The 13,599-nt window shown below is 52.9% G+C and overlaps 1 protein-coding gene across 1 annotated transcript in view; it reads left to right on the forward strand.

The window, feature by feature from the left end:
- Positions 1-1,888: 1,888 nt before the first annotated feature.
- Positions 1,889-13,599, forward strand: part of MEGF9 (multiple EGF like domains 9) — a 46,972-nt gene continuing 35,261 nt past the window's right edge. The window contains exons 1-2 of the mRNA XM_029960591.1: positions 1,889-2,397; positions 3,050-3,114. Coding sequence (XP_029816451.1) covers positions 1,889-2,397; positions 3,050-3,114 — 574 coding nt within the window. The remainder of the gene's footprint in view (positions 2,398-3,049; positions 3,115-13,599) is intronic.

Below are 13,599 nucleotides of genomic sequence, written 5' to 3' on the forward strand. Positions count from 1 at the left end.
TCCTGTTAGGATAAGGATGACCAAGGACATCTGACTCCAGCAGTGTCCTGTCTCCCTCCTGTGTCAGGGTGGCAGCACAAGGCCACCTGAGGATAAAGAGATGAAAGGCTGTGACATGCTTAACTGCTCCTCCCAAGCAGAAAGGGAGAATGTAATATTTTGGGAACCAGATGAGCAGATCTGGCAGCCTGTGCTGTGCAGGCTCTTGCAGGGAACAGCCCTGAGCCAGGAGTTGGGCTCAGGGTCCATCCTTTGGCTGCTGAGGCTGCACAGCTTTAACTTAAAACTAAGGAATTTCTTTGTTCCAGATAACTCTTTCCTTAATCGTTCCTCTGCTTGGCTCCTTCTTCCCATTTCCACAGACAATAACCTTGTGTGAAGTGCTGGAGGAGGCACTTGATCAGCAAACCCTCCTGCCTCCCTGCCAGCTGTATTCCCACTGATCAGAGGGACCCTCTGGTCCCGTGGGGAGCGACAGGCTGACGGCGATTATGAAAAGCAGATCTCAGAAGGGTTTGTCTCCGTGGGGGAAATGGCACAGCAGAGCTGCCGGGGAATAATAATTATATTATTATGCAGGAATAAAGTCCCATTTATTTCTGAGAAGGGGATGGGTATGGGGGAAGAGCAGTGAGTGATTGCAGAATAATTATCCCACAGCAGCTATGCTGGGCAGCGTTTCCCTTGTAGACAACCCCTAAATATTGTACTGGAGAAGGACTGGCAGCCTAGATCATGTGGTGGGTGAAGGTGGGGCTGTCTAATTCCAGAGAGACACTTGTCAGCATCCACTGGTTCCCGCAGGAACGAGAGATGATGCAAACACTCCCCTGGCAGTGCCACACACCTGCAGGGCAGGGCTGGGCAGCCAAGAGCCACCAAGCCCCCAGTGCTCTGAACCTTCCCACGGCGGGATGTGCAGGGACGCTGCTGCCCATCCCGCTCCTGCTGGCCCACCCAGCTGCTCCAGCACATCCCGGCGTGCAGCCACGTGCCTTTGTGTTGATCAGAGCAGCGTTTTCCTACCGCGCAGGGCTGGCAGCGCACTCCTGCCTCCTGCTCCAGCACGCGTGAACCAGCGATCACCCAGTTGGGTCCCATAAATAATTAATATCTGTGTCACTGTGCTTCCTCCCCCCGCCGCGCTGCGATCGCTCCTCCGGACCGGGGGGATTTGAACGCAAGGTCACTGCCCGGTGTCAGGCCCCAGCAGGACCACGGGCGGGGGGGGGGACCTGGGGGTTCCCCAGGTGTCATTGTCCTTAACTGGCTGATCCACCCCTGCGGGTGAGGAACAGCTCCAGCCCCGGCGACTGAGCAGCACAAAGGGGAACGGCCAACCGCAGGCTGGAGATGGGGGAGGCGGGCGGGGAGAATGGATGCATGGTGGCTGCGGGGCGGGCGTCGTGCCGAGAGGGGCGGTGACACCCCGCGACCCGCTGGAGCCGTCCAGGGACCTGGAGCATCCAGGGGCGCGGAGCATCGCTCAGGCTGGGATGGTCCTTGCTTGCCGGCAACACGCTTTGTGTCCCCGGCGCCTTCTCCGCTGCCTTCCAAAACTGAGGCGGGAGGGGAAATTTAATTTTTTTTAATAGGATATCTTTGCAAGTGAATAAAAATACCTTAAAAAATAAAAATTGTTAAAAAATAAAAATTAAAAACCAGAAAAATCTAAAAAAAATTAAAAAGGTATATGTTTTAAAATAGAACGTGTATATACATGTATATATACACGGCATAAGAAAGGAAGGTGTGTGCCGCCCCGCTCCCGGCGCCCGGCGGGGGCTCTGAGCGGTGTCCCGCTCCGCGCACCCCTCCCCCCTCACAACTGCCGCCCCCTCCCCTCCTCGCCCGCCCCTCCTCCCCGCCTCCGCCCTCTGATTGGAGCATGCGTAGCACGTCAGTTAGGGCGGGCGCGGCGCCGATTGGCTGGATGCGGCGCGGGGGAGGGGCGGCGCTGTCTAGCCGGGGCGCGCGGCGGCGGGAGCCGCCGGAGGGGCGCTGGGAGCGGGCGGCGGCGGGGCATGGCACGGCTAATGGCGGCGGGAGGAGCCGCCGCCGCTCCGGCGCCGCCGCCGCTGCTGCCTCCTCCGGCCCCGCCCGCGTCAGAATGAATGAGTGGATGGCGGAGCCCCGCAGCCGCACCATGAGCGCGCCGGCCCGAGACACGCGCTCGCCCTGCTGTGCCTCGCCCGCCCTCCTGGCCGCCGCCAGCCGCCTCCCGCACTGCCGCCTTCCAGCGCCGCGCCGCCCTCGGAGCCCGCGCAGCGGCAGCGGCGGCACTCCGCTGAAGAGCAGCCCGGGCACGCTGCCGCCCCGCACGGCCCGAGAGCACACCGCCGCCTGCGCCCGCCCGGGCAGCCCCTCGCCGCCGCCGCCGCCGCTCCGCGGAGGAGGGTGCGGGAGGAGGAGGAGGAGGCAGGCGGTGGCGGAGGAGGAAGAAGAGAAGGAGGAGGAGGCAGGGGACGGCAGGAGGAGGAGGCGGGCCGGGCAGCGGCCCCGAAAGGTGAGGCGGCCCACGCGTGTCCGTGGCGGGCGGGGGGGTGTCAGCGGGACTGGGCGCTGCTCCCCATCCTTCCGCCGGGCGGACAAAGGCGCGGCCGGGGACGGGGCGGCGGCCTCCCGGACCCCTCACGGTGCAGCGACCCGCGGGGGGACCCTCGGCGCCATCCCGCCCCGTGTGCCCGGCACACCCTCCCCGCCTTGGGGCTGGGTGCGGGGTTACCGACCCCGGGATGGGGTCTGGCAGGGCAGGTGTGTCATGCCCCTCCCGTGCCGAGGGCGTTACAGGTGTCACTGGTGGTTTTGGGGGAGCAGCGGGGCAGGTGCTGGTCCAGACTACCCAAAGCATCCTTCGCGGCAGCGGTCCCCGCTGTGCATTGTGCTCCCCGTGGAGGAGGTGAAGACACGTCCTTGCCATCACCGTTGTATCGGGGCAGTGCCCAACAAGGTGGGTGCTGGCCTTGAGCATCCCCCGGTGGGATCTTGGAGGTCAAGTAGCTCTGTGAGCATGAAGGCTTCCCGGTGTCCCACCTCCACGTGCCGGCAGCGGGGAGAGCGGGGTTAGCGATGACTTGGTGTCGCTGGAGCCCTTGTTCTTACCTGTGCCAGAAGGTATGTTTGCAGCTCAAACCCCACACTCCCGTGGTACCTGATGGGCGTGTGAGGGCAGGAAAGATCCATTGGTTCTTCTGTGCTGGGAGAAATGCATCTCAATAGGTCTCATCCTGACCCTGTTGTGTTCCGGGGCTTGTGCAGAGCTGAGGAAGGTGCTGTGACAATGGGAATAAATGGGAATAAATTATCAATGAAGAGTGTGAGGAGGGTAAAGGTAAGGGGTGGATGGGAGGGCTGAGCTCTCAGGTCACGCTCTCGCTGGGTGTCGGGCACTGACAGCGCTGGTCACTCCCAGGGAGATGGAAACACTGATGCTCTTCAAAGCTGAGACTGCAGTTTACCTATAGATTAAGCAGACAAAACTCTGCTGGAGTCCTTGTATGGAGCTTTGTTCACTTACTTTAGCAGAGAACTTGGCTTCGCTCTGCATTTCCAAAGCTTTGTGTTCAGACACATGCAAGTACTATAGTGCTGATCCTTTCCTATTTTGTATTTATTTTTTCTCTTCTCCTGGAATATGTTTGGTTTAAGTGCGTTGAGCTTCCTCTGATGTGAGAGGGATGCATTCTGCTCTTCTGGTAGCTCTAGGAGTCTGAACAAGTGGTTTAATCAACTTGTTTTATTTGGCTAGAAATAAAATCAGCTGAAGATCTGGAGTTGCTTGTTTTCAGCCTTTAATTCCTTTTTTTTTTCCATTGAGGTTTCTGTCTTTGCTTTTTCTGGAAGAAACAGAATGGCTTAAGATTAGGAGTTTCTGATAAAGGTAGGATGGGTTGAGTGCTCTTAAAGCAGAAGCAGTTTCCTCCGTTGTGCCACGATCAAACTGAGTCAACTGAACAACTCACTGGCATGTGCAGCACAGTGTGACCCTCTGGGTGCCAACCAGAGGGATGCACGTACCCACCCCAAGCTTCCTGGAGCACATTTCCCCCTCTGACCTCCTGTGTTGTGTTTGTTTCCATCAGTATCAGGTGGCATCGTCTCTCCCACCCCTGGGCTCCAATGGGTTTATTAAGAGCATCACTCTCATATGGGCCAAGTGACAAGTGCAACTATTGCAAGGCAGGAGGCGGCTGGTTTAGCAGTGGCTTGGGATGCTCCCAGATGCCCATGTGGGATGCTCACATAACATCCTTTGTCTTCTCCCATAGAAGCTGTCAGGGGTGCAAGCTGGGGGGGATTTTGTGTCTGTTCCTCATGCTGCCATGGGCACCCTCAGCCCTGTGTTTCAATTCTCCCTTGGGAAACGGGAGCACTGAGGATGAGCATTCCTCCCTGCCAGCCCTGGGTGTGCTGAGCTCGGGTTGTGGAGGCCAGCATCACCCTTTGAAGTTTTAAAGTGCTAATTATTACTGGCTACAGCCACTTGATCTCAGAATTGCTCTCTGGTGCCTTTACTCTGCAGTGCTGGCCAGGGTAGGAACACACGGGCAGATTATGTCTTCTCCAACAGCCCAGTTTGTTAGTCCTGAGTGTGACAGGTTGAGATTAGCCCTGACTGATGAAGGATTGCTGGTGTGCTCGTGGGCTGGGTGGAGTTTAGGGCATCTGTGGGGGGATGAGGCAGTGGAGGGAGGAGATGGCTTGGCAGCATCCCCCTGTGTGATGTGGGAGCCTGTGGAGGTGCCATGGGTGGGTGGTATGGCTGGGATCTGTGTGGGAGCTGGTCTCTGTGGGTTTTATGGGGCTTTTCTGTGCTGCCATGACTGCTGTGACACTGGAGTCCTGTGCAGAGGTTTGCTCTGAAAGGGCATTAAGCACTGAAGGTATAGCAAAGCCAGTGAACATAATGGGTTTATCTGAAACCCTCCTTTAGCTTTAATGCAAGCACGTTTTCAACATTACTTTTCCAATTCAGTAGATAATTAATGCATTATATGCTCTGTTGCATGAAACAAATGGGTCTTTTCTCATGCACATCATTAGAAAGGCTTCCCTTAATGCCCATGGTGTTATCACTGATAAGAAATGGGTGTGAGTCCTCACAGTCAGTGTTGTTCAGCACTACCAAGACTTCAAGTCTGACTTCAATGCATTTCTCATTCCTATTTAAGAAGCACTTCAGCTTTCACTGAGCTGCCTGTTTGCTCCACTCTCCTTCTCTTCTTCCCTTTCCCAGTTTCATGATGTTTATTTTTCTTTCCAAGCCTGTGATCTCGTTAAAATCCCGGATTTTGTTTTTAAGAGAAGTAAATTGCTAATCCCCGTGTTTGTGGAGACAAGCTTAGAAGTATCCCCTGCCTTATCACCAAAGCCTGCAACACCCGCCAGGGAGACTCTGCCTCTTCCTTTTATCCACAGCAGTCTCGTTTCAAGCAGAAGCTGGAGCTTTGCTGGGGAAGCTGTTTTGGGGATGGCTGTTGGGTGGGTGCTTGTTTTGGAGCAGAGATGTGGCTGCTGTGGCCAGTGTGGTTCTGGTTGGACTTTGCCTCCATTAAGAACAGAACTGCTCTATTCCACCCGTTCCTGTAGGGTGGTGTTGAGCACTGTGGGTCTCCTTGAAGGACGTTTTGTTCTGACTCTTTTTTTTCCAACCCCATGCACAGCAGATGAGTGGGCTGAAAAGCCCAAACCTCCTTTCACAGCCTGGGTCAGCACAGGAGTTGCACCCAAACCTTGGGTTTAGGCATCTTTAGACTGTACAAAATGTTTCAGATCCCAAAAGCTGTTGCCTTCTTTCCTCCCCGCGGTTTCTGTTGTGCTCCACCTGCCTTGCAGGGTCACCAGCTCTCAGAAATGATGCTGGGTCTGACTCCTCACCTCTGAACCTCATAGGAGGGGACAATGAGCAGTTTCTGCTGCAGCCACAGGGCAGGAAATGCAGATGGCCCGGTGGCTCAGAGCAGTTAAACCACGGGAAGGTGTCACATTTGCTACGGAAATGTGTGAAAGCTGAGTCAGGGTGTGCAGTGATGTCTGATGGGTCTCCAGCCTCTGGCATGGGGCCACCTCTTGCTGAGGTGCTGCAGCTCAGAAGGAGGGGGTGCAGCCAGAGCCCCCTCAATGGGTGGAGGCTGTGGCTTTGGGTGGGATTAGCTGATGGGTTTAGCGTGTAAAGAGGAGCCTGGCAAATCCTCGGGGGCGTTGGGGGTGACCTGGGTGACTGTCTGGGGCCAGGGGAGGTGTTGGGGCGAGGAGGGGACTGGGGAGTGCTGGCTTCAGCTCTTCATCATCCAGCTGGAGAGCTGGAGGGTTTGACTTTTGTGCAGGCACAGGACTGTGCACCCCATGTTTGCACAAGGTATAGGGGGACAGGTTTAGGGGGAGTTCTGCAGCACCAGCAGTACTGTTGTGGGGAAAAGACTTTGGTCCAAGCCATGGAGCCATCAGCAGCCAGACCCTGCCATGCTGGGGCTCTGTTCCTCGAGGGGTTGGGAGCTCTCAAATCCTGGTAGGACAGAAACAGCCAGCTTGCTGAAGGGCAGTTTCAGGGCATTGTGCCAGTGCTGGTCCCTTTTGTAGCTCTGGATGACTCTTTCCCTCTTCCCATTGAGCCATTACACCCTTTGGTAGAGGTCTTCCCACCCCTGTATGGGTTCATGCAGATACCTACCTGAATGCCCCTGGTCTGCCTCTGACCCCGTGGGAGACAATCTGAGGGAGCCAGAGGGATGAGCTGGAGCTTTCCTCCTGCTCATTGCTTGGGAAGGCAGCTTAAGCTTTCCTCGTTTGAGGGCTTGGGATTGTGTTCAATGTGTTTACTGAGATAACTTGTATTCAAGGTGTCAGCAGGATTTAAATTTATTTAAAGAAATGGAAATGAAGTTAAGGATGTGAAGGCTGAGGATAAGGAGGATGGTTCTTGTTCCTTGGGATGAGTACGGGAGCAGCCAGGGCAGAGAGCGGCTTTTTTCAATCAAGTAATAAACTGTGAGGTTTGTAGCTTTGAGCTTAAAATAAAGGGATGTTGCCCACAGCAGAAAATGTCACTCCTTGCCTCCACGCTCCCATCTGAGTCATTCTTGTATCAGATGCATCCAACTGTCCTGACTCAAGATTTTGAGATTCTGGGACTTAGCGATGCTCGTGAATATCAGGATATTTTTGGGAGGATCTACAGAACAACCAAGGTCTTGTTTGTTATCTTCTCTCTGCTGAGGTTTTGCTTTTTTTTTTAATTTTATTTTAAATGATAACTGAGATTCAGACATCACATCACTGAGTTGCCACTTGGAAAATGCCATCTGTAAAATGGCACTGGCAGTGTGTGGTGATGTTATTTATCTGACTGCTCTTGGTAATACCTGAACACCAGCCTGTGGGGGGACAAAGGTACTGGAGCATGGAATAAAGTGGTTTGTCTGAAGCTGTGTGGTGGGCAGGAGATGTCCCAGTGCCTTTGCTGGTCCTTTGGGCTCTGTGAGGGTGGCTGGGACAGTCAGGGCAGTGCTGGAGTTGTGACCAGGGGGACTCTTGTGACACTGACTGGGGTTTGCATGGAGTGCAAAGGTTGTGTCTGTCCAAACAGCTGGGAAGTGTGTGGCCAAGTGTGGCATGAGCTTCCTGGTCCGTGGCTAGTTTTGTCCTTGGAGCATCCTCCTGGGGCTGCCTGTTCCCAGAGAGGCACCTTGGCCTCAGTCCTGCTGACTGCCTGGCTGTGCCAGGGGGGACAGGACCACTGTGGTTATGGAGTGATGGTGCTGGGCTGGCAGCAGAGCTCATCTTGTGGGCTACACCAAGGTGTAACCTCAGAGGGTGAACAACCCCATCCTGGAGGGGACTGTGGTCCTTGTGCTGCTCCAGTGCAGCCTTGGAGGTGGCTGCAGCATCCTGGGATCTGCCCAGCTGGGTAATGGTGGGCATCAAGCCTGTCCCCAAGTCTGTCCTCACCAGCTGCCTGTGGGTGAGCAGCACGAGGACAGGGACATCCAGGACATCCCACACCCCGTGGTTGTGGGCAGGGAAGCACAGAACAAGCTGTCCCTGAGGAGCAGAGGGCCCGGATGCGAGTCTGCTGAAGTCAGGGGAAAGATTTCAGAGGTTTTTGATGAGAGCCCATGGCCTATAAATACCCAGAGCTGGGGCACTGTGTGCCACCAACATTTGTGGAGCTGACACCAACTGATTGTCAGGAAGCGCTGCTGTGCATCTGAGGTGCTCACTGGTGCTTCCAGGATCTTGGTGGTGTGATGCATCTGCCAGTGTTAGGAATGAACTCATGCCAAGGCCAGGTGCTGAAGGCAGGGATTTCTCTTCCAGCCGTCTGTCTGGATGGCAAGGCTCCGTCTGCTTTACCTCTGGCAAGCACTTATAAAATGAAAAAAGTCATGCTGAGGAGCTAGGTTGTTGTTCAGCACCTTGACTGCACCTGAGACTTCATCAAGCTCTGAGATCTCAAAGGATGGAGCAAGGGCTCAGACTTGCTTCAGAGGTCCTGGAAAGCCACAGGCTTTGTTGCCCTGGCAGGTGCTGCATGTCTGAGCTCAACAGGGCTGCCTTGTGCAGTGAGGCATTGCTCAGTGGGAGTAGGGGCCAGAGGGACTGAGTCTGGCACTTTATAATTGGTTGGGGATATTAATATGTTTTATGAGCTAAGGGCTAGATTGCAATCCAGCCATCTGCCCTGCCTTGGGGGGTCCTGTGTCTCCACCACCGCAGGAGAACAGAACCAGTTGCAATTCAGTCTCATTAAACTGGCTAAAAACCAGATTTCTGGTTCACAGGAAATTATTTGCTTTTTTTTTTAATTTGACTTTTGGGTTCGGTCAGACTGAAATTAAATGGTTGTTCTTGCTTTGCTTCTGCTTAAGCTTCCAGTAAGGTCGAGGGTCCTGTGCCTCGAGGCTGTCCTGTAAGATTGATGTGCTTGTTGTGCTTAGGGCTAAATCCATCCCCAGTGTGGGGTTGGGGGATTCTGGGTCCCTGCCAGGGGGAAAACGCTCCCAAAATCCCAGCAGGGCTTGTCTGGAAGGGTCTTTTATTGGATTAAAGCTTGTCAGTCTGGAAGCATTTCTAACAAGATATTCTGGACTTGGAATAATTGAACCTCATTTGTCTGGCAGAACATTTTTCCCCCTTATTCACTAGGAAACTCCCCAGTGGTGCTGGTCTTGGCTCCTGGAGAAGCGGTGGAGGCTGTCACCTCATCTGATGGGGTCACTTGTTCCCCCATGGCTCTTCTCCCTGATTCTTCACAGCAAGGGATGCTGGAAAAGTGGTCCAGCTTTTCCTGCATCCCAGCTGGCTGGTGTCCTGGCGCTGAAGGGCTGGGAGCAGCTTGGCTGTCTCCCCTTGTTTTCTCCGGCGATTTAATAAAGGCAGGGAACAGAGAGGGGGATGCTGGATCCACGTGGTTTCCCGGGATTGCGCCTTGCTGCCTGCGAAGAATAGACCCTCCAAACACTCTGCCGGGCCACTAATCGCCTGGGGACCATTTGAGCTGCCCAAAGCGGCTCTTTTGTTGGAGGCTGAATTCCTCCTCTGGCTGATGCTCATCCCGGATCTTCCCATGCAAAATTCCTATCGCCCTTCGTCACCCGAAATGCAGCAGGGTCCTGATGCCACGCAGGCTGCCAGCCCTCCTATTTGGCAGCAGCTCTGCTCCAGCCCTTTAGGGCTTTTATTCCTCCCCCTCTGGAACAGATTTTTGAGATCTCTGCTCCTGCTTCACACACACGGGTCCTATTTCAGTGAATGAGGCGCTTCCCCGGAGCTGCATGAACTAGTGCAAAGCCTTAGTTCGGTCTTGTGCTGCTTAAAGGAGGTTTTTTTTTTTTTTATTTCTGAACACCTGCTGTATGAATTACAATTTGCCTTGTAAATGTGACTGATTCAGAGTCTGAGCATGAGCAATGGGCATTTGCTTTGCGCGTGGAAAAAGAAAAAAAGGCAAAAAAAACCCTCAAAAGGTTTTTTTTTTTTCCCTCCTGGCATCTTGGACTTCAAGCAGAGAAGTCCAAGATGCCTTTTTTTTTTTAACCATTTTTAATTCAGTTGCCCCCTGTCCTTATAAATAAGCCCCCAGACACATGACGAGGCAACCATCCCTGCTATTTATAACTCGAGCTGCTCCACATGCCTGTTTTAAAAATCAGGCAGCTAAATGGCTCTGCAGCCTTTCAGCAAAAGGCTTAATGACACAGGCATTTTCTATGCATGGATGGGTGGATGTTTAAAGGCCATTGGTGCTGAGCCTTCACCCTGAGCAGGACGGATGGTTTCTGCAGCAGGGAGATTTCTCCTGGGCAAAGGGGGAAGCCCCTTGGCACTGCCCTGACCCTGGGCTGGGGCTCTGGGTAGGCTGCACCCCATGGCTCACCCTTGCTCCAGCCACTGGGGATGCTCCCAGCAGGATTGGTCCTCCCACCTTTCCCCCACACCTTGGCTCTTTGTGGGGTTACCATTAGGCAAGATATATTGATATTCCCCAAGCTCGTTGTTTTAAAATAACTTTTTGAAGCTGCATTAACCCTTAATTCCTTCTTTTTTTTTCTTTCCTTTGTGGCATCACCTCCCTGTGACGAGGAGGCTGTTGGTAACCTTTACCCGTTTAACTGGTCGTGCCACTTCTCAGATGAATCTGCTTTATTCCTGGCAAATGATACAGCCACAGTTTTCAGGCAGCTTTACTCTATTTTGACTGACTGGCTGACTATATTAACTGATAGTGCTGCTTGGGCTGCTTTGATCCTGTATTATTTATGGAAATGATGGCACATAACTCTGCGTAGCTGATTAATGCTGCATGTATTTTTAATATGCTAGTTCTCCTGTTTGATCTGTGCTAAATGATTATTCTCTGATGTGTTCCCGGGTTCATTTTGGCTCTTTATGAAAAAGAGATTGAAATGGACTGTTTGTTTTGTTGCCTTTTTTTTTTCTTTTTTTTTGTCTCCCAGTGGTCTCATCGTGTGCTGGTTTTTGAGCCTTCACAGGTCGTTTTCCCCAGCACGGCTCTGCTGCAGCCACGTGGAGCACTTACACTTTATTGCTATTAATTTGTGCATTTCATTGGTGGCATTACTCTAAATTCATTGCTGTGTGTGCAGTTGTGTGAAGTTTCAAGGGAGATACAAGGGGGAACAACAACCTTTCAGGTGATGCTCCATCTTCCCTTGTGGGCAATTGCTGAATGCCAGCTGGGCTCTGACTCAGGTCCAGCAACACCTGAATGAGAAAGAAACTGGTCTGAACGGGAAAGGGTGTAATTAATATTTTCTGTGGCCTGTCACAGGATGGCTGGGACTGGGGGATATTAAGAAGATGATTTTAATTGCCAGGGAGGTGTGTGCTTGACCCACAGCTTCCTCCTCTGTGGTCGTGGCTGGGGAGGGATCGGAGGGCAAAGGTGATGTTTCATCCCAGGAAATACCCACCACATCCCGTGGTGCATCCCACAGCATGCACAGCATGTGCAGTGCTGCTGCTGACGTCAAGGAGAGACAGCCTGATGTCCTTCATCCCTCCTCCCAAATCCTTCCCCATCACCAGACGTGGCCAACGGGGTGGAAAGCGGGAGGTAGTTTCAGAAGAACCATCTGTGAGCTGGAGGATCAGCATTTCCCCCTCCCTAGGGGCAAAATTGAGGGGAGGAAGTTGATTATTTTTTTAAATACATATTTTTTCCCCTCTGCCTTTTATAATACCTGCTCATTTCCATGGTACAGGCAAGGGTTGTCTCCAAACCCCTGCCTGCACCCCCCTTCTCCCTGGGCACACCATGTTCCAGCAGTAACAGGTTTGTGAGGATGCTTTCATGAGCAGCAATGTAAAGGTGCAAAGCAATGCTAGTTGAAAACATTTAAATGAAAGCTTTTTTTCCCCTTCCTCTGAACAGGCCTTTTTGTCAAAATCAGCAAAATATGTATCTTTCTGCAAAAGAGCCTGTTTGCTTTAATGGGCTTTTCCATTGAAAATGGTTTAAACTTGATGTTCTGTTCTTTCCCTCCAGATTTTTCAAAGGTCCTTGGGCCATGAAAACTTCAATGGTTCCATTTTCCTTCTTCCCTCTATTTCAAAAAAAGATACATAGATATACATATATATTGTAATATATATATATATATTCTACTTGCTAAAACTCATGTCTTTTATCACCTGGAACAAAGCAAATGTTAGAAACTAGTTTTTAGGATGTTCTTTCTCTGCCCTAAAATAGAGACATGCTTACCTGAGCAGTTATGTGGGGGCAAAATCAGGAGGGATGTTGGGCGCTGAGGGAACGGGCAGGATTTTTGGATGTGGCTCCTACAAACCAAACTGCCTCCCCAAAACATGCCTCGATGGCAGATGTGTGAGTAATGGGGCAGAGGCACCCAACCTTTGAGGTGCCTTTTGTTTGGAGTGTTGCTGGATGGCGAAAGGACCCGGAGCCTTTCGTAACAGCACAGCTGGGTGAGGTGAAGTGGGGGCATTCCCATGCACCCCTTCCCACCCAGACTGCAGCCTGAGGGCTGTGGGGAGCTGGGCTGGGATGCAGTGAGGACCCCAGGGTATCCTGAGAATGCGGAGGATCTGCTCCAGGTTGTTTGTCAGAGCTAAAGGGTTGTTGGAACTGAAGTGGAGCACAGCGACCTGTCGGCTCCTGCCTGGGCTGGGTGTTTGCTCACCTGCTGCCAACACAGGCGATGCCTTCGGAGCCTCCCCAGCTCATGCTCTGCCCTTCCCTGCCAAGGCCACTTGTGTTTTTTTTTATTCCTACTGCTCCCAGTACTCGAGGAAGGATTTTGGGGGGATTTGCCTTGTTTTTCAGCTCCCCAGTTGACTTGGATGCCAGCGCAGCCATCCCAGCTCCCGGCACTCCCCTCCCCTGAACAGCTGTGTCGTGTTAGGATCTGTCCTGTGGGGTTTTCCGGCAGTGCCCCCCAGTTTCTGGGCAGGGTGGGTGTCCCCATATGGGTGTGGGGAGCTGGTGGGCTGTGTGGCTTGGCCGTGGCTTGCCCAGCATCCCCTCAGCCACGGGGCCAGCTGGCACAGGGAGCAGATGGGGGGGTGGAGCCGGGCTGCTCGGCCGGGTTTCAGGCTATGATAAAGCGAAGTGACGTCGAGAACTAAATACCTGTTATCGGGGAAAAGCAAACAGAGCCTCCACCTGCCTCCAGCCTTTCTCCCTCCAAGGGCAGGCTGCACGCCCGGCGTGTAGCTCCCTGTAAGAGATGTTCTGTTATTAATGTGCTTGCTTTGGCTTGGCTGTGTTGTTGAGAAATCCAAGTTTGACTCCAGATAATTAATGACAAACGCTTATCTGGTCTTAACTGTTTTATTCTGAGCATTTTTTCCCTCCTGGAAGTTCACAGTGAGTTGTTGACAGCGTGCCCTTTGACGTGGATTAGTGCTGACGCCTCGCAGTTGGATCTTCCCATCCTTTTTGCATCTTGGTTGTTTCTTTTCAAGGGAGGCTTTTGTACATGTCTAATCCATTTAAAATGAAAAATAAACAAGAAATGGACTGGTCTCTGAAGGGACAGTGGGTTCCAAGGGTGGTACTGCCTTCCCTGCAGAAGAAGGCGAGCTCTGGGTTGGGATGGACAGAATGACAGTCCT

The sequence above is a fragment of the Manacus vitellinus genome, unplaced genomic scaffold (assembly GCF_001715985.3).
Source record: "Manacus vitellinus isolate BGI_N305 unplaced genomic scaffold, ASM171598v3 scaffold_27_pilon, whole genome shotgun sequence".
NCBI lineage: Eukaryota > Metazoa > Chordata > Aves > Passeriformes > Pipridae > Manacus > Manacus vitellinus.